General features: G+C 36.6%; 1 protein-coding gene and 1 pseudogene across 3 annotated transcripts in view; one reads left to right on the top strand and one right to left on the bottom strand.

Moving 5' to 3' along the window:
- DENND6A (DENN domain containing 6A) overlaps nt 1-17,681 on the top strand; it is a 68,809-nt gene extending 51,128 nt beyond the window's left edge. For all 3 annotated transcript variants that reach the window (XM_047828590.1, XM_047828584.1, XM_047828600.1), the window contains 8 exons: nt 10,092-10,157; nt 10,255-10,319; nt 10,900-10,989; nt 12,189-12,242; nt 12,602-12,711; nt 13,366-13,468; nt 14,636-14,710; nt 15,395-17,681. In XM_047828590.1, coding sequence (XP_047684546.1) covers nt 10,092-10,157; nt 10,255-10,319; nt 10,900-10,989; nt 12,189-12,242; nt 12,602-12,711; nt 13,366-13,468; nt 14,636-14,710; nt 15,395-15,526 — 695 coding nt within the window. In that variant the 3' untranslated portion in view covers nt 15,527-17,681. The remainder of the gene's footprint in view (nt 1-10,091; nt 10,158-10,254; nt 10,320-10,899; nt 10,990-12,188; nt 12,243-12,601; nt 12,712-13,365; nt 13,469-14,635; nt 14,711-15,394) is intronic.
- Nucleotides 17,682-19,453: 1,772 nt separating this feature from the next.
- Nucleotides 19,454-19,997, bottom strand: LOC125153076 (ATP synthase F(0) complex subunit C2, mitochondrial-like; annotated as a pseudogene).
- Between the last annotated feature and the right edge of the window lie 6,570 nt (nt 19,998-26,567).

Genomic DNA, 26,567 nt, shown 5'->3' with positions numbered 1-26,567 from the left:
AAAGTGGCCCACCATTTTACATTAAGAAAATTTTTTTTAAGTTTATTTATTTGTTTTTAAGTTCCAGTTAATGTTCAGTGTACTATTAGTTTTGGGTGTACAATATCGTGTTTCAACACCAACACCTGGTGCTCATCACAAGTGTACTGTTTAATCCCCACCACCTATTTCACTCGTTCCCCAACCCACCTCCCCTCGCGTACCATCGGTATGTTCTCTATAGTTCAGAGTCCGTTTGTTGGTTTGCCTCTCTCTCTTTTTTCCCTGTGCTCATTTGTTTTGTTTCTTAAAGTCCACATATGAATGAAATCATATGGTATTTGTCTTTCTCTGACTGACTTATTTCGCTTAGCACAGTACTCTCTACCCACAGCGTGGGCCTTGAACCCACAACCCCAAGATCAAGAGCCACAGACTCTTCTAAGCCAGCCAGGTGCCCCTCATTTTACATTCTCACCAACAGTGTATGAGGGTTCCTATTTCTTCATATCCCTCCCAGGAGTTGATACTGTCTTTTTTAATATAACCCATTTAGTGGGTTTGAAAATGGTGGTTTTCATTTGCTTTGCCCTCGTGAATAATTGATGTTGAGCATCTTTTTATTTTTTTTAATTTTTTTTAAGTTTATTTATTTTGAGAAAGAGACAGCACGAGTGGGGTAGGGAGAGAGAGAGAGGGAGAGTAAATTCCAAGCAGGCTCCACATCACTAGCACAGGGCCCCACATGAGGTTCAATCTCATGAACTATGAGATCACGACCTGGCCCAAGATCAAGAGTCAGATGCTTAACTGACTAAGCCACCCAGTCACGCTGAGCATCTTTTCATCTACTTATTAGTCGTTCATATATCTTCTTGGATGAAATGTTGATTTAAAAAAAATTTTTTTTTTAACCTTTATTTATTTTTTTTTGAGACAGAGAGAGACAGAGCATGAACGGGGGAGGGTCAGAGAGAGAGGGAGACACAGAATCCGAAACAGGCTCCAGGCTCTGAGCCATCAGCCCAGAGCCCGACACGGGGCTTGAACTCACGAACCGCGAGATCATGACCTGAGCCGAAGTCGGACGCTCAACCAACTGAGCCACCCAGGCGCCCCTGAAATGTTGATTTAAATATTTTGCCAATTTTTCATTAGGTTATTTGTCTTATTTAGTTGTAGAGATCTTTATGTAATTTGGACACAAGTCTGTTTTTAGATATATGATTTACAGATATTTTATCACAGTATTTGGCTTCTTTTTTTTGTTTTCTTAATGGTATCTTTGAAGTGTGAAAGTGTTTTTCCCCACAAGTTTTATTGAGATATAATTGACAAACAGCACTGTGTAAGTTTAGGGTATACAGCATAATGACTTGACTTACATATATTGTCAAATGATTACCACAATAAGTTTAGTTAATATCTATCACTTCATACAGATACCAGAAAAAAAAGGAAAACAATGTTGTTTTTTTGTAATGAGAACTCTTGGGATTTACCCTCTTAACAATTTTCAAATATACTATACAACAGTGTTAATGAGAGTCATCATGTTATGCACTGAATCCCCAATACTTAATTTATCTTGTAAGTAGAAGATTCTACCTTTTGACCACTTTCATCCATTTCTCCTACTCCTAACCTCTGATAACCACAAACGTGTTAATTTTGGTGAAGTCTAGCCTATCAGTTTTTTTCTTTTATGGATTGACCTTTTGATGTTGTGTCTAAGAACTCATTGCCCAACCCAAGGTCACAAAGATTTTCTATGTTTTTTTCTAAAAGTTTTATTATGTTACCACCTACATTTAAGTCTATGAACCACTTTAGTTATTCTTTGTGTATGATATGGGTTAAGAGTCCAAAATAATCTTTTGTGCATGTTGACAACTCATTTGCTCTAGCACTATTTATTAAAGACTGTCTTTTTTCTATTGAATTGCCTTGGTACCTTTGTGGAAAATCAACACTAATACAGTGTCTTGATTACTGTAGGTTTTTTTTTTTTTATGTTTATTTATTTTGAGAGCAAGTATATGCAGGTGTGCACAAGTCGGGCAGAGAGAGAAGGAGAGAGAAGGAAAGAGAGAATCTCAAGCAGGCTCTGTGCTGTCAGAGGCCCAATGCAGGACTCTATTCCACGAACTGTGAGGTCATGACCTGAGCTGAAATCAAGAGTTGGATGCTTAACCAACTGAGCACCCAGTTGCCCCTACTGTAGTTTTATAGCAGGTTTTGATATCAGGAAGTATGTCTTTTTTTGTTTGTTTAAAGTTTATTTATTTATTTATTTTGAGAGAGAGAGTTGGATGCTTAACCAACGTAACCACCTAGGTGCCCCTCTAATTTTGTTCTTCTTATCTAAAGTTGTTTTGGCTATTCTTTGGTCTTTTGCATTTCTATATAATTTTAGGATCACTTTGTCAGTTTCTGCGGAGAGCTAGCTGGGATTTTGATAGGGATTATGTTAATTTGCAGTTAGTTTGGGGTTTTTTGTGTGTCTTCCAATCCAGGACTTGGGACATCTCTCCATTGCTTAGGTCTTCTTTAATTTTTCTCACAGCAAGGTTTTGTAGTTTTCAACATACAGGTCTAATTATGATGTTAGATGTAGTTTTTCATAGATGTCATTCATTAGATTGACAAGTGCCTTTCAATTCCTAGTTTGTTGAGAATGGTTATCATGAATTGGTGTTAAATTTTGTTAAATGCTTTTCCTGTATCTATGGAGATTGTCATGTGGTTATTAATATGGCATATTAATTGCATTTTCGATGTTAAACCAACCTTAACATTCCTTGGACAAAGCCCATTTGGTTATGGTATATAGTCCTTTTTTCTGTTGATAGATTTGATTTGTTTACATTTTTGTTGAGGATTTTTACATCTATAGTCATGAGGGATAGCAGTCTGTAGTTTTCTTTTCTTGTGATATCTTGCCAGCTAATATTCTTGCTACTCTGAGAATCCTCCTCAGGCAAGTGAAGTCACCATTTTTTTTAATTAAAAAAAATTTTTTTTAATGTTTGTTTTTGAGACAGAGAGAGCGAGTAAGGGAGGGGCAGAGAGAAAGGGAGGGAGACGAAGATCCAAAGCAGGCTCTGTGCTGAGAGCAGAGAGCCTGATGCAAGGCTCAAACTCACAAACCGTGAGATCATGACATGAGCCGAAGTCAGATGCTTTAACCGACTGAGTTACCCTGGCGCCCCTCAAGTTAACCATTTAAAAGCAAGACCTAGGACCAGGGTGCCTGGTTGGTTAAGCATCCCACGTCAGCTCAGGTCACGATCTCGCAGATTGTGAGTTCAACCCCCACATTGGGCTCTGTGCCCTCAGCCAAGAGCCTGGAACCTGCTTCTGATTCTGTCTCCCTCTCTCTCTGCGCCCCCCCCCCCTTCTCTCTCTCTCTCAAAACTAAATAAACATTAAAAAAAATTGGGCACCTGGGTGGCTCAGTTGGTTAAGTATCCGACTTTGGATCAGTTCATGATCTCACAGTTCGTGAGTTCAAGCCCCACATAGGGCTCTATGCTGACAGCTCAGAGCCTGGACCCTGCTTCAGATTCTGTGTCTCCCTTTCTGTCTCTGCCCCTCCCCTGCTCATGCTCTGTTTCTGTCAAAAATAAGTAAACACTAAAAAAAAAATTTTAAAAACATATCAACTTCTAAAAAAACTAAAATAAATAAAAATAAAAGTAAGACCTAGGACCAAGGTAGGGGAGGGGACAATTCTCGAATTTATTTTTCAAAGTGGGGATGAGGGCAGGTATGGAATATTAGACTTTATTTTAAGCAGCCTACTTTAGAGAAGAGCTGATGTATTCTTTCTCATTATTTCTATCATGAGCTTATTTGGACCACTTCATCAGGTATCATTTTTTCTTTAGAAAGTGATGGCAGTGTGTGGAAACATTATGCTTTATAGATCCTTAGTGGTCAGTGAGGAGTGAATGCTAGAGGTTGTCAGTGTCCTCAGTTTGGTCCTTGTTCAATTAGTAGAGAAAATATGTTGTGGACAAAGACACCAGAGGTAGTTCAATGATTTGGGTCAAGACTTTAATGTCTGACTGTTTCTGGGACTCACAGGTCTTATATGAGCACAAGTCTTTTCTGTTTTTTTATTTTTATTTTTATTTTTATTTTTTTAATGTTTATTTATTTGAGCCCCGACACGGGGCTCAGACCCACAGACCACAAGATCATGACTTGAACCAAAGTCAAACGCTTAACTGAGCCACCCAGGTGCCCCAGTATAGGAGCACAAGTCTTAACAGAAGTGCAAAATTTCATTACGTTTAGAGTGTTTATGATACTTTCCCCCACCTACCCTAAAAGTTGTTTTTGTGGGTAAAATTAACATAACATAAAATTTACCATCGTAACTATTTTTAAGTATGTAATTCATTTAAAAATAATATAGTGGCATTAAGTGTATTCATACTGTGCAGCCATTGCCACTGTCCATTTCCAGAACTTCTTCATAATCTCAAACAGAAGGATTTGGATTTAGTTCACCCAAATACAAAATCTATTAAACAATAACTCCCCAATTAATGCATCCCCCAACCCCTGGTAACTTCTATTCTAATTACTGTTTCTGTGAAGTTGACTTTTGCCCTTTGGTGTCTGACCTATTTCACTGTTTCAGGGTTCATTTATGTTGTAGTGTGCATAAGAATTGCATTCCTTTTTTTAAAAGTAAAATGAAGATAACATGAAATTTACCATCTTAACCATTTTTTAAGTATATAGTCTAGTGGCATTAAGTACATTCGCATTGTTGAACTATAGTCACCACCATATACTCAAATGCCCTTTTTATCTTGTAAAGTTGAAACTCTATACCCATTAAACAATAATTTGCCATCCACTTCTCTCTCTGCCACCATGCCCCAGCCTTTAGTAACTTTCTGTCGATAAGAATTTGACTACTCAGGTATTTCATGTAAGTGGAATTTTACTTTACTTGTCCTTTTGTGACTGGCTTATTTCACTTAGCAAAATGTCTTCAAGGTTCATTCATGTTGTAGCATGTGTCAGAATTTACTTCTTTAAGACCAAATAATATTCCATTGTATATATATATACCACATTTTGTTTATCCACTTATCTGTCAGTGGACACTTAGGTTACTTCTACTTTTGAGTTATTGCAAACAATACTTCTATGAACATAGATGTACAAATATCTCTTGGAGTCTCTACTTTTAACTTCTTTTGAGTATAAACACAAAGTGGGTTTGTTGGACCATGTAGCCATGTGTGTTTAATTTTTTTGAGAAACTGCCGTTTTTTGTTTTTTTTTTTTTTTTTTACTTTCCATTCTCACCAATAATGCACAAAGGTGTCAATTTCTCCACATCCTTGCCAACACTTGTTATTTTTTGATGGTAGCCATCCTAATGGGAGTGAGGTGGTATCTTATTGTGGTTCTGATTTGCATTTCCCTAGTGATTAGTAATGTTGAGCACCTTTTCATGCGTTTACCGGCTAACCGTTATCTTCCTTGGAGAATTATCTTTTCAAGTTCTTAGCCTGATTTTTAATCAGGTTGCTGTGTTGTTGTTGAGTTGTAGTTCTTTATATATTCTGGATACCAATCCGTTATCAGATAAATGCTTTTTAAATGTTTTCTCCTTTCTGTGATTTGCCTTGTCATTCTTTCATTTATAGTGTCCTTTGATGCACAAAAGTTTTAAATTTTGATGGAGTCCAGTTTATCTGTATGTTCTTTTATTGCCCTTGCTTTTGGTATCATATTCATGAAAATCCATTTATCTTTTAATTTATGAGTGTTGGGTATATATATTGGGGCATTTTTCTGCTCATTGATATGAAGACCAGGACCACTGCATATGCTGCACAAGTTATGAAACACACTATCTGAAAGGGTCAGTAAAACTGCAGAAAAGCTTTTATTTTGCAGGGAAGGCACAGCAAAACTGAGACAGCTTTACCAGAAACATACATTTAGTTTTAACCCTATAGAGGGATCATTCCTCCTGATGCAAAATGATTATTTCTTCTGGTTTATACCTAGTTTTAGTTCACCTAAATCCTGTCAAATAGAGAAACATAATGTTAAGGTGGTGGTACTTAACAAATATTCCTCAAAGAGAAAGTAATTCTATTAGTGTATATTGGATCAGGTTATAAACTGATGATTTCTAAGCAGACATTAGGTGTGGTGATTTCACTAACAGTAAAATATTTGGCCTAAAGATTCTCATGCCAATATACAGAGGTGCAGCATTGATGACTATTAATTTAATAATGTTAAACCCCTCTCTAATGTGCATTGTACATAACAGATACTGAATAGGTATTTTTAATTAAAATAAATATCTGTGGGGCGCCTGGGTGGCTCAGTCGGTTGAGCGTCCGACTTCGGCTCAGGTCATGATCTCGCGGTCTGTGAGTCTGAGCCCCGCGTCGGGCTCTGTGCTGACAGCTCAGAGCCTGGAGCCTGCTTTGGGTTCTGTGTCTCTCTCTCTCTGCCCCTCCCCAACTCATGCTCTGTCTCTCTCTCTCTCTCTGTCAAAAATAAAAAAAACTTTAAAAATAAATAAATAGGGGCGCCTGGGTGGCGCAGTCGGTTAAGCGTCCGACTTCAGCCAGGTTACAATCTCGCGGTCCGGGAGTTCGAGCCCCGCGTCGGGCTCTGGGCTGATGGCTCAGAGCCTGGAGCCTGTTTCCGATTCTGTGTCTCCCTCTCTTTCTGCCCCTCCCCCGTTCATGCTCTGTCTCTCTCTGTCCCAAAAATAAATAAACGTTGAAAAAAAAATTAAATAAATAAATAAATAAATAAATAAATAAATAAATAAATGTCTGTAATTATAGGACTTTAATTCATTTTCAGACACTTTTTTCCCAAAGCCATCTGACAAATATCCATTAAAAAAAATTTTTTTTTTTTTTGGTAAAGGCAATGTATCTTCATGATGAATGTTCTTTTCATCTATTACATACTACAGTGTAAGAATTATGGTGGCTAGGGTTAGAGATCAGTATGCATCTTACACCTGTTGAGGTCCAATGAATCAGAGGGGAATCGTGTGAGTGAAGATTGCTGCATGGGTTTATTTTTGTCTTTTACCTTTTTAAAAAAATGGATAAGGATGCTACCTATCTTCATTATTAGCCAGAACGTACTGAATATAAAGAATGTACAAAACCTGCTGCTGAACTTTTCTCCCGCTCTGATACTCAGTTCTTTTTGCACAGTGAGTTTCAGGAAATAATATGTTAATAAATAGTGTTGGTGGATAGAGGAATTGCAAGTACTTTGTGAATTAGAGCAGAAAGAAACAGAAAATAAGTACAGAAATACTTAGACTTAGTCAAACCATTGTGGTTTTATACATGCTATTCTTTGGATTCTTGGGGTCAGAGGCAGATGAATGACTTGAAAGTAGTTATCTGTATAGTTAAGTAGTATTCTGCACTTATTAAGGGGAAAAAAGTTTTACAGATCTTGTGATGAGAAGCTACTCTGAACTCTGGAAAGCACAACCACAAGATTCAAGATGAGAGACATTCTCATAAGAATTAGTACATGGGAATAGATAAAATATGTTGACAAAGTAAAAACTATGGGCTAATGAATCAAAAATATTCTGGAAACCTGAGCATTTCTGGACAGTGCTGTTCTCTCAGGCTGTCCCCATAGCCTCTTGTTTTACCTCCTCCACGGAGCTCCAGTAGCTCCCTCTCTTCTCTTTCCTTGCTGCACGTGTCTTGCTTCAGGTTCTGTTTCTACCCAGGAGCAGTACTCCACAATGCTTCTATTTTATCCTATAGGCTTTTCTCTTCCACCTCAAACTCCTTTGTGCAACACAGCAGCCCTACTCAGGAGTTCTGTCCATCTGTGGCTCAGATCTGCAGTGTGGCTTACATTATCACCACCTGGTGTCAGGGAGTATGTTAAGTGCAGATTTGATCCTGTTAGCTCATTGTCCCTAACCACCATCCCCCGTGCCCATGCTTTCAATCTCTCAGTCACCTTAGATGTCAGACATCTTTATAGTTCCTCTTGATCTGACCTTTGAATACCTCTCTAGCTTTATCTCTTGCCCTTCTTAGCATACTCTCCATTCCTACCTTTGTAGTGTAGTGGATAAGAGTGATGGCTCAGGGGGTTAGACTGCTTTATTTCATATCGTGGTTCAAGCATGTTATCTGTGTGTCCTTGGACAAGTCGTTCCTCTAGAGCTAACAACCTGTCTAAATGGGACATTGACCAATGAGGGTGGATAATGGCAATAAAGAGCCAGTGTTGGTGGCCTACCAAGTTTGTTTTATCCATGCCTTAGTTTTTTCATCTGTGAAATGGGCATGGTAAAATACACTTCTTTGTGAAGGTTAAATGCGATCATTCGTACAGTATTCAGAGCCCAGGACTGGCACAGATAAGATTGAGTAAATGGTGGCTATTAGTATCCTTACCATATGTATAACTCTTTAGGCAACATGCTCTTTATGCTTCTGGACTTAACTCTACCTAAAAAGGTCTTTTTCCCTTGGATAACTTTTTATTTCTCTTATAAGACTGCTTACATATCACTTCCTTTAGGAAACCTCGATAATTTTTTCGCTCCTGTTTGGCCAAAACACTCTTTTGTGTTTCCATCGTATCTTGTTCATAATTTCATCCAAGTGTATATCCTTTCGTATTGTCACGTATGTCAATTTGTCTTACTTTGCCATTAGATTGTGAATATTTGATGCCAGGAACTAGTTGTTTTATTTTTTATTTCCAGTATCTTGGTTTACTGACATTTACTGAATCAATGAAAAAAAATTAGCCTGTGTATCCATGATATTGACTTCTATAACAAGGGTCTGTTTAAAGTTATTATTGGGACAATTGATAAAATTAGAGTATCACCTTTATCATACTGCAGCTTTTCTGTAAAATTGAAATTATTTCAAAGTAGAGAGTTTATAGAATACCTGTTTTACCACAGTACGTGGTCTAAAAATTCTTTAATGATAAAACATTACAAGCGAAAATGCTCTGTGTTCCTGTAATTTCAACCCCAGAGATAACTTTAGATAGCAGTTTGATGTACATAACAATGTAAACAAAAATATTGTGTCAATTTAGAGCCTTGAATTAGATAATCTCTAGGTTGTCTTTCAGTTTTTAGGTCTTCTTACTCTTAGGCAGAGAGGAGGACAGAGAAAGGAAAAGAAAAAGTCTGATAAGTCTAGTGTGCTGTTGACGCTTCTAAGTGCTTAACTTGAGGCATTTTTCTGCTGATGAGAGGGTTATTTAGATTGCAGCTTCCCTTGACCCCAAAACCAGAACCACAGCATATGCTGTGCAAGTTGTCACAGCAGTCCTGCTCAGGAGTCCTGTCCATCTGTGCCTCAGACCTGTGGTTGTGGCATACACTGTCACCACCTGGTGGCAGTGTAAGTTTCTACAGTGCAAAAACAATTTGGGGAGGTGTCTGAAAAACACTTTTGAATACTATATCTGCATACTAACTTAGGAGTTCCTTATAATTCCATTTACTCTTCAAGGGGTATTTTGTTAATATTTGCCACATAGATTTTCAATTTCATGTATTTGGCACAAAGATTTTAAATTATAAGTTGAGTGACAAAAGGAAAAATTTTGAGTAATGGTAGATATTAATGAAAGATCAAATACCCATTTTATATAATTTACACACATTGTTTCTGTAATACTATAATAATCCCACATTCCCTTTATCCAGTTTTAAAGTACCAGGAATAAACTCTTCAATACTATTTGATGTTAAGAATACTTCATGGGGCGCCTGGGTAGCTCAGTCAGTTGAGTGAGCATCTGACTCTTGATTTCGACTCAGGTCATGATTCTGGGGTCATGAGATCAAGCCCTGTGTTGGGCTCTGTGCTGAGCTTGGAGCCTGCTTAAGGTTCTCTCTTTCTTTCCCTCTGCCCCTCTCCTCTGCTTGCTAACTCTCTTAAAAATAAATAAATAATAAAATAAAACTCTAAAGAATGCTTTAGCTACAAGATCCCTAAGTAATAAACAGACAATTCTTAATCTGATAAAATTCCAGTTTTATAATGTGTAAAACTTGAATAGTGTAAGAATCTTTATGATGTTTCCTTCAGGTGAAATTCCTAAGCAGGTTAAAGTGAAAAAATTGAAGAACCTAAAGACTCTGGATTCTAAACCTGGTATTAATTTTTATTTTTTTAAATTATTTTTAAATATATACTTAAATGAGTACCTGGGTCTTACTGTTCACCTTATTTTCTTTCATTTACTTCTTAGGAGTTTATACTTCTTATAAGCCATATCTAAATAGAGATGAAGAGATCATAAAACAATTACAGAAGGTAATTACTTGCTCATATTATTAATTTAAATTTCCTTGTTCAGGTATGCAATATCCAGTTAGGCAGCATGTGCATTAGGTATAATGATATGAAATGAGGTCTTTCTTTTGAACCAAAGCTTCATAAAAATCAGGAGACTAAAGCAAGCAAAAGTTATGGGCTTGAAATGTGGGGCTGCAGTTACCAAATAGTGCCAGTCTTTCTAGAAACTTGGGAGTTACAGTGAAAAAGTAATGTACTCTTCTTCCATGAGGTAGTTTAGCACCTAACAGGAGATAGTTACCATTTTTTGGGGAAATGTAAATAATACTAATACAGCAAGTATGAAGTAAAGACCGTTCATTGTAAACTGATACTTTTAAGTACAGGATGAACATGTGATATTTTACTCTAAGGATTTTTTTCCACAGGATATTGCACAATGAACTTTAGGTTAAATTACTTCAAGGTGAAGTTCTGGTTTTGTTTTTTTTTAATCAAGTAAAATACATATTTACGTATCAGTCGAGCTACTATAATTATCCACTGCTTTATATTCCCTTATACTAGAATGTATGTTCTCATTGCTTTTTCTTTTAAGGGCGTACAACAGAAACGTCCTTCTGAGGCTCAAAGTGTTATTCTCCGTCGCTATTTTTTGGAACTGACACAAAGTTTCATCATTCCATTAGTAAGTTAACATATATATTTGTTTAATGATTTGTTGAAGGCTATATGCATGTTTTTCCCATTCACAAAAACCTTAAGTTGTTTGGCTTGCTCATGTGTTTGGTGATTAAAAATAGAGTGATTTGCAGGAGACCTGGACTCTGTTCTAATATTAACTTTGTGACTTTGGCAAGTCACTTCCTTTCACTGACACTCATTTTCTTTTACTGTAAAAGTGACTAATTCCACTTTTCCTAAATATCTTTCAGGGTTGTTGTGAATCTTAAATGAGATAATTGTGAAATGTTATATGATTATTGCATTTGCACCTTAAAAGAAAGTTAACCTGGAGCTTCTTTCTCTGATATTATTTTCTTGAGCACAGTTTGGTATGATATCCATGAGACTGGTAGCTCCATGATGACAGGGGCCTTGTCTGTCTTGTTCATTATCTTTTCCTCAGTCTGGCATCTGATAGCACTCAATATGGAATAAATGGCTAGATGATATGGGTATTCTATGAAATTTAGTGGAATAACATATTAAAATACTAAAAGATGATTCACAGTATCCGACAGTACCATAATGTGGTCCTAGTCTGGATACTGCATCAGAGAGAGATTCCATGTAGTTACTAACATAATCTATCTGTGAATATTATATGGGAGCAACATGGAGATCTTTGCTATTACATTTTGAGATGAAATAGTCTTTCTTGTTCTATGCGTGTTAATTAATTTTGTTCCATTTAAATCTGTCTAAGTAAATGAACTTTACTGCAGTCCTTAAAGGCATGGGCTAAAGTCAATACACCCGAATTCAGGTTCAGGCTCTGTGACCATGAGCAGGTTATTCAGCCTTTCAAAGCCTGTTTTCCAGTAATTACTGCCACATGGGATGTTTGCAAGGATTAAAAGAGATCATGCATGTAAAATGTTGAGTACATTTTCTGGCACATACTCCCCCATTAAGGCTAATGATTATGCAGACCCTTGGATTATCTAAGATTTAGTTAAATTCTTACTGAAAGTCTGACTTCTCAATTCAATCTAAGTTTTGTTATGTCTGTCATGGGCTGTGATGGCACTGCTGCTGTCCATTGAAAGAGCACATGATGGAAAACTTAGAAACCCATTTCTTTCAGGTTGGTCTGTTTAAATGGTTTTGAAGACTCTCTAGGTAAGAATGCCTAACTTTGATGAATTTTTTTATTGGTTTTAGGAAAGATATGTGGCAAGCTTGATGCCTTTGCAGAAAAGCATCTCTCCATGGAAGGTATAACTTACTCAGTTAAATTCCTATTTGAGGGGGCGCCTGGGTGGCGCAGTCGGTTAAGCGTCCGACTTCAGCCAGGTCACGATCTCGAGGTCCGTGAGTTCGAGCCCCGCGTCGGGCTCTGGGCTGATGGCTCAGAGCCTGGAGCCTGTTTCCGATTCTGTGTCTCCCTCTCTCTCTGCCCCTCCCCCGTTCATGCTCTGTCTCTCTCTGTCCCAAAAATAAATAAACGTTGAAAAAAAAATTAAAAAAAAAAAAAAGAAAAGAAAAAAAAATTCCTATTTGAGTTCTCTAACTGTAATTAACTTTTGTGAATATATCTATTTCTGATTTTTAAATCAGTATGTCCTAATTTCTAGAGTCCACCCCAATTAAGACAATTCCTTCCAGAAGAATTTATGAAAACACTTGAGAAAACAGGACCTCAGCTGACCTCTAGAATAAAAGGCGATTGGATTGGACTTTACCGGTTGGTCATTTTTTTTTCTTCTTTTTCACCCATCTGTAGAGCCTTATTTAAAAACAAAACAGGGGCGCCTGGGTGGCTCAGTCGGTTGAGTGTCCGACTTCAGCTCAGGTCATGATCTCGTGGTTTGTGAGTCCGAGCCCTGCATCGGGCTCTGTGCTAACAGCTCGGAGCCTGGAGCCTGCTTCGGATTCTGTGTCTCCCTGTCTCTCTGCCCCTCCCCTGCTCATACTCTGTCTCTCTCTGTCTCTCAAAAATAAATAAATGTTAAAAAATAAATAAATAAAATTAAAATAAAAACAAAACAAAGGAGCACCTGAGGTGGCTCAGTCGGTTAAGCATCTGACTCTTGTTTTAAGCTCAGGTCATGATCTCATGGTTCATGGGATTGAGCTCTGCTGTCAGCACAGAGCCTACTTGGGATTGTCTCTATCCCTTGCTGTCTGCCCCTTCTCTGCTGCATGCACTTTCTCTCTCTCTCTCTCTCTCTCAAAATAAATAAGCATTAAAAAAATAAAAACAAAAAACTGGCTTTAAACTTATATTTTAAAAAAAAATTCCATTGTTTCAGTTATCCAAGCTGTAGTTTAGGAAAGGTATTGAGGAGAACAGGTAAGTCATAATCAAACTTTGCATTTTTAAAATTTGTTTTTATAGGCATTTTCTAAAATCTCCGAATTTTGATGGTTGGTTCAAGACCCGGCGGAAGGAAATGACCCAGAAATTGGAGGCACTCCATTTAGAAGTTCTTTGTGAAGAGGTTAGAAGACAGTATGTTTGTGTGATGATTAACAATTATTGAAAATAAAGATAACATTATCCTTAGAAGCTGGGAGATTATACCCATATCCACTACTTTGTAAATAATAATAACTAACTTTTCTGGATCATGTGCTATGTGCCAAGGACTGTATAGGTGTTTTATATGGATAATGTCTTTTAGTCCACACAATAATTAATTGAAGTGGGTGTGTTATGATCTTCATTATGAGATCCCCAAAGATTATAAGTTAAGTGACTTGCTTCAGATCATATCACTGCTAAGTGGTGGAGTCAGCAGTGAGCTAGAGTCCACTTGCACTGACCCACAGGAGCTGACTGTGTACATCTCTTCCCAGCTTTGCATTCAGTGATCTCAGGTTGGTAGATTGAAACTGGCTATAGTGGGAGTATTACACCACACTGGCAAATGCTACAAACCAGAGACTTTTCCTGGAGAACTGGTGGTTAAATATTTACCAGCATGCCACTGGATAGAATCAAGATTCAGATCTGAGCACCTTTATTAACAATTTTTTATTTTTATTATTAACAATTTTTTCCTGTATTTTGACTGTTTATAATCTATAATTTGTTACCAGACTATTTTAAATTAAGCTACTTGTGAAAATATAAAGGATAGCCTAATTTTTATTTAGCTTGAGGTGGGCTAGTCTTGGAGTGAACTCCCAGTGACTGTGGTTGAGAGAAGGAATACAATGAAGACAACTACAGAGCAGCCCAGGAGGAACTTATTTGTAGATATAAAGCTTATATCCAGTAATATATTCATGTTCACAAGTATCTTAATTTGTTCCTTATAAATTGAAATACGTACTACTTAGTAGGGATGGGCATTAGTATTTTACTTTGAATTGCAGTTTTTTCTTTATTGATCTAAAAGGGCTATCTCAGACACGAGTTTTATATTTTGTTTTATTTCCAAGTAGTAGACAGTTGTTCTAGCTAATGCCAAAAATGATCTAATTAATGTTGTTAGAATATTATCTACAGAATTATTCTTGTACTGTAATGCTGTATCTGATTTATATACTCTGTTCTCCTTTTCCTTCCTATCCTTCCTTGTCAGTAGCCTTGCCTGTTAAAATAGAGCAGTTTGAGAAGTCATTTGGTTATTTGCTGATTTGGGATTTGTTTATTCTTCTAGGACTTACTTCTCTGGACCCAGAAACACACAGAGGTAGAAACAGTTGACCTTGTATTGAAGCTAAAAAACAAGCTGGTACGTAGCCAAAACAGCAAAGATCCATGACGATATTTTTCTCACTGCTGAGGTGATAGTTCATGATACGTTGCCGAAGTAGCTTTTTAAATGAGAGGACTTAAGATTGGTCAATTGATGGTAGATTTGAGTGAAAATACTTGGCCACTCAAACAGATCATAATGGTGCCATATTATTTTAAAAAATATTTATAAGGGGTCTACTGAGCTCTACAAAAAACATCATCAGGGCGCCTGGGTGGCTCAGTTGGTTAAGCATCCATCCAACTCTTGATTTCCGCTCAGGTCATGATCTCACAATTTCTGAGATCAAGCCCCACATCGGATTCTGTGCTGACAGCATGGAGCCTGCTCGGGATTCTCTCTCTCTCTCTCTCTCTCTCTCTTTCTCTCTCTCTCTCTCTCTCTCAATAAATAAGTAAACTTAAGAAAAAAAAATTGTCATTTATATTTAATACCACATTGTACTTATAGGTATTATCTATTAATTTACATAGAAGTCTTTTATTGAGCCAGCAATATATTGTTTAAATGGCATATTCTTTGCTTTTTTACAGTTTCTATAAATTCTGGTATAAGTTTGAATCTTCCAATCATTAGATAATAAAACTGTTCATTTAGAGAATATAATGTCCTAGTACAGACTCAGGATAATTTAAATGCTTCCAAATGTTCCTTATGTAGTTGCAGGCTGATCGAGAACATTTACCTGTGAAACCTGACACTATGGAAAAGTTACGGACACACATAGATGCAATTATCTTAGCGTTGCCAGAGGACCTACAAGGCATACTGCTCAAAACGGGCATGACATGATATTTGCCAGGATTTTCCAGCCGAAAAGGATTGTGCACCATGAAGCATACTGACATTTCAACCCGACGCGCAAAGGAGATGTCTCAGCGTGGAAAATAGCCGTGAATGCTAGCTACAGGGTGGAAAGACTATACTGACTAAACAGACCTTTTTAGTGCATTATTTTTAAAAATGGACATCTGTGGTGGTTCCACTTTAATATTGAAACACCGAGAGGCATTTCTATATTTTTAATCATGTTCTAAAGTGCTCTTATGAGAGACCTGTGGGGCCATCAGTATAAGTGATTCCAAACTGCAGTGCTGGCATTGCAGATATTTTTTTAAATTGGTGCTGCTTTGCCCAATCATGTTAAAACTCAGGGGGATATATAAAAATAACATTCACACTGGCTCTCTTCTTAAGAAGGAAAATACTGAACTGTCCAACTGTAGTTAGAAGTGATTAATGCTTTTGTAGTGCCTTCTGTTGTCCTACATGTTTCACAAAGCCCAGCTGCTACTCTTGAAGCTTTTTCTTAATTATGATACATAATTTTATAAGGCATTCTTCTGAGTAATCATTGCTTAAAGATACATTTCTTGCCTCCCATCATGTTTATTGTTAGTGCCCTGGTGGGTGATTTTTTTCAGTGGTCATGTAAGTTTCATTTCAGTATATTCTGTACCATTTCAGATTTAATCTTACCACTTTCTCCAAAGGCAAGAAAGCATCTGGCATTAATTATGGAAGGGTTTATTTCCTCTTATCATTTACTGGTTGGACCTGTTTAAGTTAATTAGCTTGTATGTTTTTCAGAGACACTCTAATTGTAAAACTCATAATCAGCTATTTTTAAAACTGAACTATTATTTCAAAGGCATTCATAAACCTTTTATGTTATAGTCATTTGGGTGATTATAAGATTAATTTTCAGCATTATTTGTTTAGTATGGAACTTTTTTCCCCCCAAATTCATATTTCTCTGAACACTTTCTCTACTGTTGTTAGACATGGGGAATTTTGCCTAAATCGCTGTTAGAGCTAGTTTGTTGTTGTTGTTGTTGTTGTTGTTTTGTTTGTTTTTGTTTTGTTTTGTTTAAACTGTGCTACCTTGCCAAAAATAGAAGATTGTGGTTTGGTAGAGTACAGTTGTTTGGTTTGTGTTTGAGTAGGAGTGTCCTCCAGAAGCCACTATTTAAAATAGCCACACATGACATAGCACATATGTAAATAGCTGTGTCTTGAATTACCCTCTAAGTAACCAAATTTAGTTGTTATGTGTTTGTGATAGAAATGACTTCAGAAGCTATCTCGTTTTCTGTTAATGCAACTCTTAAGGGCACTTCTGACCCAGAAAGCCTCCTTGTGTTTGTAACTGTGGTCTTATACCCAAATGTGCCCTTTTCTCATGGATACAGTCTCTTGAAGCATACCTCAAAGTCATAGAGAGAATATGGCATTTGAAAGAAATCATTTGCCTTGGATCCATATGAGTTATTTTGTGAAACAACATTGTCTTTATGGAAAAGGGGCAACTACTTTTATATGCTAAAGTATTTCGTATCTTTCTGGGAAACCTTATTTAGGTATAAATGGTCATCTTATTATTTTTCAAAAAGGGGTATTTTAATAATCTTACAATTTGTATACAGTTTGTGACCAGAATTTGGAAGTCCTTAGTGTCATATCAAGGATCTTTTAAATTATACCACTACAGGATGTATCATTTCAAGTTTATTTTGCACAGCTAATGAGTAACAGAGGATGCCAAGTAGCACAATAACAGTATCTTCATATTTAACTAAAACCTAACACATGTTGAAAACCATTATCATACTTACCTGGTTTATCTATTAATTTCAAATTATGTATTTGTAAAAATAACTTAAAATTGGATTGGGAACCTGAGAAAGACTGACTAGTAACAATTTTTTGTGTGATTTTCAGTGTTGCCTTTTTTTTTTTTTTTTTTTTTTTTTTTTTTTTTGAGGAGACATTGTTAAGATCTAAAACCTACCGTTTAATGTTTATCTCCACCAGCATCAGAAGGAATCACTGCTTTCAGGGTGTTATGTAATGCCTAGTGCCTTCTGTTTTCAGTGGAAAAGAGGTTTTATGAAGGCATTTATGGCCATTACTGAAAAGTGAATTAAAGGCCTTGGATTTTAAAGCACTTGGATATCTTGTGTTATTTCTGAGTAAGGTTGGAATGCTTGAAAAAACACATAATAAATGAAACTTGTGCATTATGAGATGTCTTTTACTTCCTAACTTATTTTTAAAAATTCAAATGAAAACCTTCTTCTGTTTACTATGAGCAAGTGGACAGTCCAGTGTAATAACAGATAATTAAGTGATTTCATATCCTTCGTGGTAGTGTATTGATTTCATGAAATGTTCTGATGAAAAAATTTTAGCTTAGTAATCTACATAGTTATTGTTAGATTCTCCCTTATTTACTACCTTTTTTTTTAACCTTTTCTTTTTTAATCTCAAATTACTTATTGCTTCATCTCCTTTTTGAAAGTATATGATACTATTCTTTGGATTTTAATTTATTAATAAAATATATTGGATGTTATTCTTTTTTGAAGTTACTAGGTAATATCTTGAACGTACACTATGAAATATTTCAGTTCATTTAAAAGAAATTCCATTAAAATCTGTCCTTTTGTTTTCATTTGTTCATAACAATTCATTTGTTTGTATACAACTGAATTTTACTAACTTTCTCCTTTTAACAGAACTTGGGGAAAAACTTAATTACTAACTTCCCAATATTAGTCTTCTAAAAACAGTTTAGGAAGACAAAAAAAGTCTCTAACTATGGATAAATATCTATAACAAAATATGTTAACTCATATTAGTAACTAAATTATCATTAAGAATTTAATATCTTTCCACGTATCCAAGATATAATATTTATATGCCATCTACAACTTGGCTGAATTGTGGTATTTATTATTGTGCCAATAGAAGTTAGTACTTGTTAATAAGATAGAGCTCCTAAATTTTTTTTCAATTACACTTCCCAGTTTGTTTGAAATAGTTAAAGCATGGCAGGAGAATTCAGCTATATCCTGTTCTGCAGGTTTACTTCCACTTTTGAGTACCAGCCTTTCTCTGTTACCCATTACTTGAATGCTGTGCTGTGCCTAATCAAATTAAGATTATTGTTTTCTAATAATCAGAGCTCTCATTCCATTTTACTGGTGTCACCACTCGGCTTTGGTTCTTCTGGTTTTGTTTTTTGTCTTTTGGGTTTGTTTGTTTGTTTTTGCCTCCCCATTCTCTGTGTCATCATAATATCGTTTCTGTTTAGCCAGTAGAAAGCTAACCTTCATAGATCCTTCATTTTTTTCCTGTTCCTCATGTTTCCCTATACTAACCAGTAGGAATACATTGTAGCATAAATTACTTGTAGAATGATTGAGGTACTTTAGAAAAATAGTTAACTTTACATTCCAGAGTTGTCACACTTGCCATTAAGTGAATAGATTTTTAGACTTCAGTAGGAAACTATTGAAATGATTGATTTTGATCTAATGAAATGGGTAAATATTTTTATAGCCAGAAGCTCTGGTGATAGAACCCAGCAATTTGTGTTTTTAAAAAAACAGCTTTATTGAAGTATAATTGACATATAATAAACTGAAGACTAAAATTTAAAGTGTACAATTTGATAAGTTTTGACATTTGAATACACCCATAAAAACCATCACCACAGTTGAGATAGGAACATACCCATCACCTCCCAAAATTCCCTCATGCTCCTTCGCACTCCTTCCTGCCCCTCTCCCCAAACCACTGATGTGTGTTCTGTCACTATATGTTCGTTTGTATTTCTAGAGTTTGATATAAATGGAATTATATAGTATGTACTTCTTTTTCTGATCTGACTTTTTTTCTTAACGTGTTATTAATACGGTATTTGTCTTCCCTCTGTCAAACCCTGAGCCAACCACTTTCCCCAGCCTGCCTGGTGATATACAGGAAAAGGAATATACAGAGCAGATGAGACATGGGAGAAAGAACTGGGTGGTGGAGAGGACTCCTTAACATGGTGAAGACGATGAAAAAGGCTACCATCAGGCAAAAGAGCCCCATGGCCTCTGAGAGGGCAAAGCCCAGAATGACATACGAGAAGAGCTGTTGCTTCAAAGAAAAGTTCCTGACATAACCAGTGATAAGGCTCCCAAACACAGTCCAAATCCCAGCCCCAGAGCCAGCCATCTGGCTGTGGCAGCCGCAACCCCACTGAATTTAGCCGCTGTGTCAATGTCCCTTGAAATGGCACTCATTTAGAATTTATGACTAGGGATAAGTGAGGCTGCCCAGTTCCTGAGGGTCTCATTGGCAGTTTCTCTGGTTGTTTTAGCACTGCTGCAAAAAGTGGTCAACTTAGCAGCTGAGACGTGCTCCTGACTAGTGAAGGGGTCAAGACAAATTTGGTATGCATGTACATTTTCAGAGAGTAAGGGGCTGTGGCAGGAGACCTGCTCCTTGTGCAGAGAGGGATCTAACTTCTTTTACTCAGCATAATTGTTTTGAGATTTGTTCATGTTACATGTATTGATAGTTCATTCCTTTTATTGCTGAGTATATTCTATTATATGGCTCTAACAAAAAAGTCTTATCTACTCAACTGTGGATGGACATTTGGGTCATTTCTAGTTTTTGACTATTTCAAATAAAGCTGCTATGAACATTCATGTATAAGCATTTTGTATAGACATATATATCCTTTCTTCTTGGGTAAACACCTAGGACTTGAATGATGAGGTGAATGGTTACCTTTTTAAGAAACTGCCAAACTTTTCTGAAGTGGTTGTACCAATTTGTTTCCACCAGCTGTGTATGATTTCCATTCTCTGCACATCCTACCCAGCACTTAGTATGGCAGCCTTTTTAATTTTAGCCATTCTAATTGGTTTATATTCTTATCTCATTGGGATTTTAATTTGCATTTCCCTGATGATCTATGACATTGAACATCTATCTTTGTTCTTTTTATTCATCTACATACTTTTTTTTTTTTCTGGTAAAGTTTCTGCTAAATTCTTTTGCTCTTTTTAAAATGAGTTGTTTAATTTCTAATGGTTGAGTTTTGAGAGTTCTCTCTATATTCTTGATACAAGTTCTTTTTCAGATATATGGTTTGCAAACATTTCCCCTCCCATCCCCCTACTTTGTGACGGGTCTTTTCATTTTCATAGCAACATCTTTTGAAGAAGCAAAAGTCTGTGAATTTCTACACAAAATCTTCATGGGATTTTGATTGCAGTTGTATTAAATCTATAGATAAATTGGTAGAGAAGTGATACCTTAATAATTTTGCCCCCTGATCCATGAGCAAAATATATCTGTCCATTACTTATGTCTTCTTTAATTTCAGCAATATTTTGTGGTTTTCAGGGTACAAATGTTTTACATCTGTCACATTTATCACTAAGCTGGTCTTATTTTTGATGTAATGATACCAGTTTTAAAATTCAATTTTCAGTTTTTCATTCAAAAGCTTAGTTCAAAATACTCCTATATAGTTGATTTTTGTATAGTGATATTGTATCCCATAACCTTGATAAATTCATTTACTAGTTCTAGTAGCTTTCTTTTTATAGATTCCATCATATTTTTAGAAGATTATTACACCTATGAATATTGACTATTTTACTTCTTTCCAGTAGATGAATTTTATTTTTCTTGCCTGATTGCACTGGCTAGAACCTCCAGTACAATGTTGAATAGTGCTGGTGAGAAAGGACATCACTGTTTTGTTCCTGATCTAAAAGGATAGCATTCAGCCTTTAATAATAAAGTATGATATTAGCTGTGGGTTTTTTTTTTTTTTTTGTAGATGTCCTTTATCAAGTTGATGAAGGCCTCTTTTTTTTAAATAATTTTTAATTTTTTTTTGAACATTTATTCATTTTTGAGTGAGAGAGACAGCAAGTGGGGAGCGGCAGAGAATGAGAGGGAGACACAGAATTCGAAGCAGGCTGCAGGCTCTGAGCTGTCAGCACAAAGCCCAACGTGGGGCTTGAACCCATGAACTGTGAAATCATGACCTGAGTCGAAGTTGGACGCTTAACTCACTGAGCCACCTGTGTGCCCCAGTGAAGGCCTCTTCTATTCCTAGTTTGCTGAGATTTTTTAAAAATCAGGAATGGGCTTTGGATTTTATTAAATGCTTTTTCTGAACCTATCAAGTTGCTTTATATGGCTTTGCTTTTTGAGTATATGAATGTGAATGGCATGTTAACATTGACTTTTTTTTTTTTAAATATGAAATCTATTATCAAATTGGTTTCCATACAACACCCAGTGCTCATCCCAACAGGTGCCCTCCTCAATACCCATCACCCACCCTCCCCTCCTTCCCACCCCCCATCAACCCTCAGTTTATTGTCAGTTTTTAAGAGTCTCTCTTGGTTTGGCTCCCTCCCTCTCTAACCTCTTTTTTTTTTTTCCTTCCCCTCCCCTATGGTCTTCTATTAAGTTTCGCAGGATCCACATAAGAGTGAAAACATGGTATCTGTCTTTCTCTGTATGACTTATTTCACTTAGCATCACACTCTCCAGTTCCATCCACATTGCTACAAAAGGCTGTATTTCATTCTTTCTCGTTGCCACGTAGTATTCCATTGTGTATATAAACCACAATTTCTTTATCCATTCATCAGTTAATGGACATTTAGGCTCTTTCCATAATTTGACTATTGTTGAAAATGCTGCTATAAACATTGGGGTACAAGTGCCCCTATGCATCAACACTCCTGTATCCCTTGGGTAAATTCCTAGCAGTGCTATTGCTGGGTCATAGGGTAGATCTATTTTTAATTTTTTGAGGAACCTCCATGCTGTTTTCCAGAGCAGCTGCACCAGTTTGCATTCCTACCAACAGTACAAGAGGGTTCCCGTTTCTCCACATCCTTGCCAGCCTCTATAGTCTCCTGATTTGTTCATTTTCGCCACTCTGACTGGCATGAGGTGATATCTGAGTGTGGTTTTGATTTGTATTTCCCTGATGAGGAGCGACGTTGAGCATCTTTTCATGTGCCTGTTGGCCACGTGGGTATCTTCTTTAGAGAAGTGTCTATTCATGTTTTCTGCCCATTTCTTCACTGGATTATTTGTTTTTTGGGTGTGGAGTTTGGTGAGCTCTTTATAGATTTTGGATACTAGCCCTTTGTCCGATATGTTATTTGCAAATATCTTTTCTCATTCTGTTGGTTGCCTTTTAGTTTTGTTGATTGTTTCCTTTGCAGTGCAGAAGCTTTTTATCTTCATGAGGTCCCAATAGTTCATGTTTGCTTTTAATTCCCTTGCCTTTGGAGATGTGTCAAGTAAGAAGTTGCTCGGCTGAGGTCAGAGAGGTTATTTCCTGCTTTCTCCTCTAGGGTTTTGATAGTTTCCTGTCTCACATTCAGGTCCTTTATCCATTTTGAGTTTATTTTTGTGAATGGTGTAAGAAAGTGGTCTAGTTTCATCCTTCTGCATGTTGCTGTCCAGTTCTCCCAGCACCATTTGTTAAAAAGACTGTCTTTTTTCCATTGGATATTCTTTCCTGCTTTGTCAAAGATTAGTTGGCCATACGTTTGTGGGTCTAGTTCTGGGGTTTCTATTCTATTCCATTGGTCTATGTGTCTGTTTTTGTGCCAATACCGTGCTGTCTTGATGATGACAGCTTTGTAGTAGAGGCTAATGTCTGGGATTGTGATGCCTCCTGCTTTGGTCTTCTTCTTCAAAAATACTTTGGCTATTCAGGGCCTTTTGTGGTTCCATATGAATTTTAGGATTGCTTGTCTAGCTTCGAGAAGAATGCTGGTGCAATTTTGATTAGGATTGCATTGAATGTGTAGACTGCTTTGGGTAGTATTGACATTTTAACAATATTTATTCTTCCAATCCATGAACATGGAATGTTTTTCCATTTCTTTGTATCTTCTTCTATTTCCTTCATGAGCTTTCTATAGTTTTCAGCATACAAATCTTTTACATCTTTGGTTAGGTTTATTACTAGGTATTTTATGATTCTTGGTGCAATTGTGAATGGGATCAGTTTCTTTATTTGTCTTTCTGTTGTTTCATTGTTAGTGTATAAGAATGCAGCTGATTTCTGTACATTGATTTTGTATCCTGTGACTTTGCTGAATTCATGTAGCAGTTCTAGCAGACTTTTGGTGGAGTCTATCGGGTTTTCCATGTGTAGTATCACGTCATCTGCAAAAAGTGAAAGCTTGACTTCATCTTTGCCAATTTTGATGCCTTTGATTTCCTTTTGTTGTCTGATTGCTGATGCTAGCACTTCGAACACTATGTTAAACAATAGCAGTGAGAGTGGACATCCCTGTCATGTTCCTGGTCTTAGGGGGAAAGCTCTCAGTTTTTCCCCATTGAGGATGATATTAGCTGTGGGCTTTTCATATGATGTTTAAGTATGTTCCTTCTATCCCGACTTTCTCAAGGGTATTTATTAAGAAAGGATGCTGGATTTTGTCAATGCTTTTTCTGCATCGTTTGACAGGATCATATGGTTCTTATCTTTTCTTTTATTAATGTGATTTATCACATTGATTGATTTGCGAAAGTTGAACCAGCCCTGCAGCCCAGGAATGAATCCCACTTGATCATGGTATACAATTATTTCTATATGCTGTTGAATTCGATTTGCTAGTATCTTATTGAGAGTTTTTGCATCCATATTCATCAGGGATATTGGCCTGTAGTTCTTTTTTTTTTTTTTTTTTTTTTTTTTTTTTTTTTTTTTTTTGCTGGGTCTCTGATTTAGGAATCAAAGTAATGCTGGCTTCATAGAATGAGTCTGGAAGTTTTCCTTCCCTTTCTATTTTTTGTAATAGTTTGAGAAGGATAGGTATTATCTCTGCTTTAAATGTCTGGTAGAATTCTCCAGGGAAGTCATCTGGTCCTGGACTCCTATTTTGGGGGAGATTTTTGATAACTGATTCAATTTCATCGCTGGTTATGAATCTGTTCAAGTTTTCCTTTTCTTGCTGTTTGAGTTTTGGAAGTGTGTGGGTGCTGAGGAGTTTGTCCATTTCTTCCATGTTGTCCAGTTTGTTGGCATATAATTTTTCATAGTATTCCCTGATAATTGCTTGTATTTCTGAGGAATTGGTTGTAATAATTCCATTTTCATTCATGATTTTATCTATTTGGGTCATCTCCCTTTTCTTTTTTGGGAGCCTGGCTAGAGGTTTATCAATTTTGTTTCCTTTTTCAATAAACAAACTCTTGGTTTCATTGGTCTACTCTACAGTTTTTAGATTCTATATTGTTTATTTCTGCTCTGATTTTTATTATTTCTCTTCTGCTGGGTTTGGGGTATCTTTGCTGTTCTGCTTCTATTTCCTTTAGGTGTGCTGTTAGATTTTGTATTTGGGATTTTTCTTGTTTCTTGAGATAGGCCTGGACTGCAATGTATTTTCCTCTCAGGACTGCCTTCACTGCATCCCAAAGCATTTGGATTGTTGTATTTTCATTTTCATTTGCTTCCATATATTTTTTAAATTTCTTCTCTAATTGTCTGGTTGACCCATTCATTCTTTAGTAGGGTGTTCTTTAACCTGCATGCTTTTGGAGGTTTTCCAGACTTTTTCCTGTGGTTGATTTCAAGCTTCATAGCATTGTGGTCTGAAAGTATTCATGGTATGATCTCAATTCTTTTATACTTATAAATGGCTGTTTTGTGACCCAGTATGTGATCTATCTTGGAGAATGTTCCATGTGCACTCGAGAAGAAAGTATATTCTGTTGCTTTGGGATGCAGAGTTCTAAACGTATCTGTCAAGTCCATCTGATCCAATGTATCATTCAGGGCCCTCGTTTCTTTATTGATCCTGTGTCTAGATGATCTATCCATTGCTTTAAGTGGAGTACTAAAGTCCCCTGCAATTACCACATTCTTATCAATAAGGTTGCTTATGTTTGTGATTACTTGTTTTATGTATTTGGGGGCTCCTGTATTTGGTGCATAGACATTTATAATTGTTAGCTTTTCCTGATGGATAGACCCTGTAATTATTATATAATGCCCTTCTTCATCTGTTGTTACAACCTTTAATTTAAAGTCTAGTTTGTCTGATAGAAGTATGGCTACTCCAGCTTTCTTCTGACTTCCAGTAGCATGATAGATAGTTCTCCATTCCCTCACATTCAATCTGAAGGTGTCCTCAGGCCTAAAATGAGTCTCTTGTAGACAGCAAATAGATGGGTCTTGTTTTTTTATCCATTCTGATACCCTGTGTCTTTTGGTTGGAGCATCTAGTCCATTTACATTCAGTGTTATTATTGAAAGATATGGGTTTAGAGTCATTGTGATGTCTGTAGGTTTCATGCTTGTAGTGGTGTCTCTGGTATTTTGTGGTCCTTGCAACATTTTCCTCACAGAATCCCCCTTAGGAGCTCTTGTAGGGCTGGTTTAGTGGTGATGAATTCCTTCAGTTTTTGTTTGTTTGGGAAGACCTTTATCTCTCCTTCTATTCTGAATGACAGACTTGCTGGATAAAGGATTCTCGGCTGCATATTTTTTCTGTTCATCACATTGAAGATTTCCTGCCATTCCTTTCTGGCCTGCCAAGTTTCAGTAGATAGGTCTGTCACTAGTCTTATCAATCTCCCTTTATATGTTAGAGTGTGTTTATCCCTAGCTGCTTTCAGAATTTTCTCTTTATCCTTGTATTTTGCCAGTTTCACTATGATATGTCATGCAGAAGATTGATTCAAGTTATGTCTGAAGGGAGTTCTCTGTGCCTCTTGGATTTCAATGCCTTTTTCCTTCCCCAGATCAGGGAAGTTCTCAGCTATGATTTTTTTCAAGTACACCTTCAGCCCCTTTCTCTGTCTCTTCCTCTTATGGAATTCCTATGATACGGATATGGTTTCATTACATTGCATCACTTAGTTCTCTAATTCTCCCCTCATACTCCTGGATTTTTTTTTTTATCTCTCTTTTTCTCAGCTTCCTCTTTTTCCATAATTTTATCTTCTAATTCACCTATTCTCTCCTCTGCCTCTTCAATCCTAGCTGTGGTCGCCT

Source organism: Prionailurus viverrinus, chromosome A2 (genome assembly GCF_022837055.1).
Source record: "Prionailurus viverrinus isolate Anna chromosome A2, UM_Priviv_1.0, whole genome shotgun sequence".
NCBI lineage: Eukaryota > Metazoa > Chordata > Mammalia > Carnivora > Felidae > Prionailurus > Prionailurus viverrinus.
Note: the sequence above shows the minus strand (reverse complement) of the source record. Positions and strands in the feature narration are given on the sequence as shown.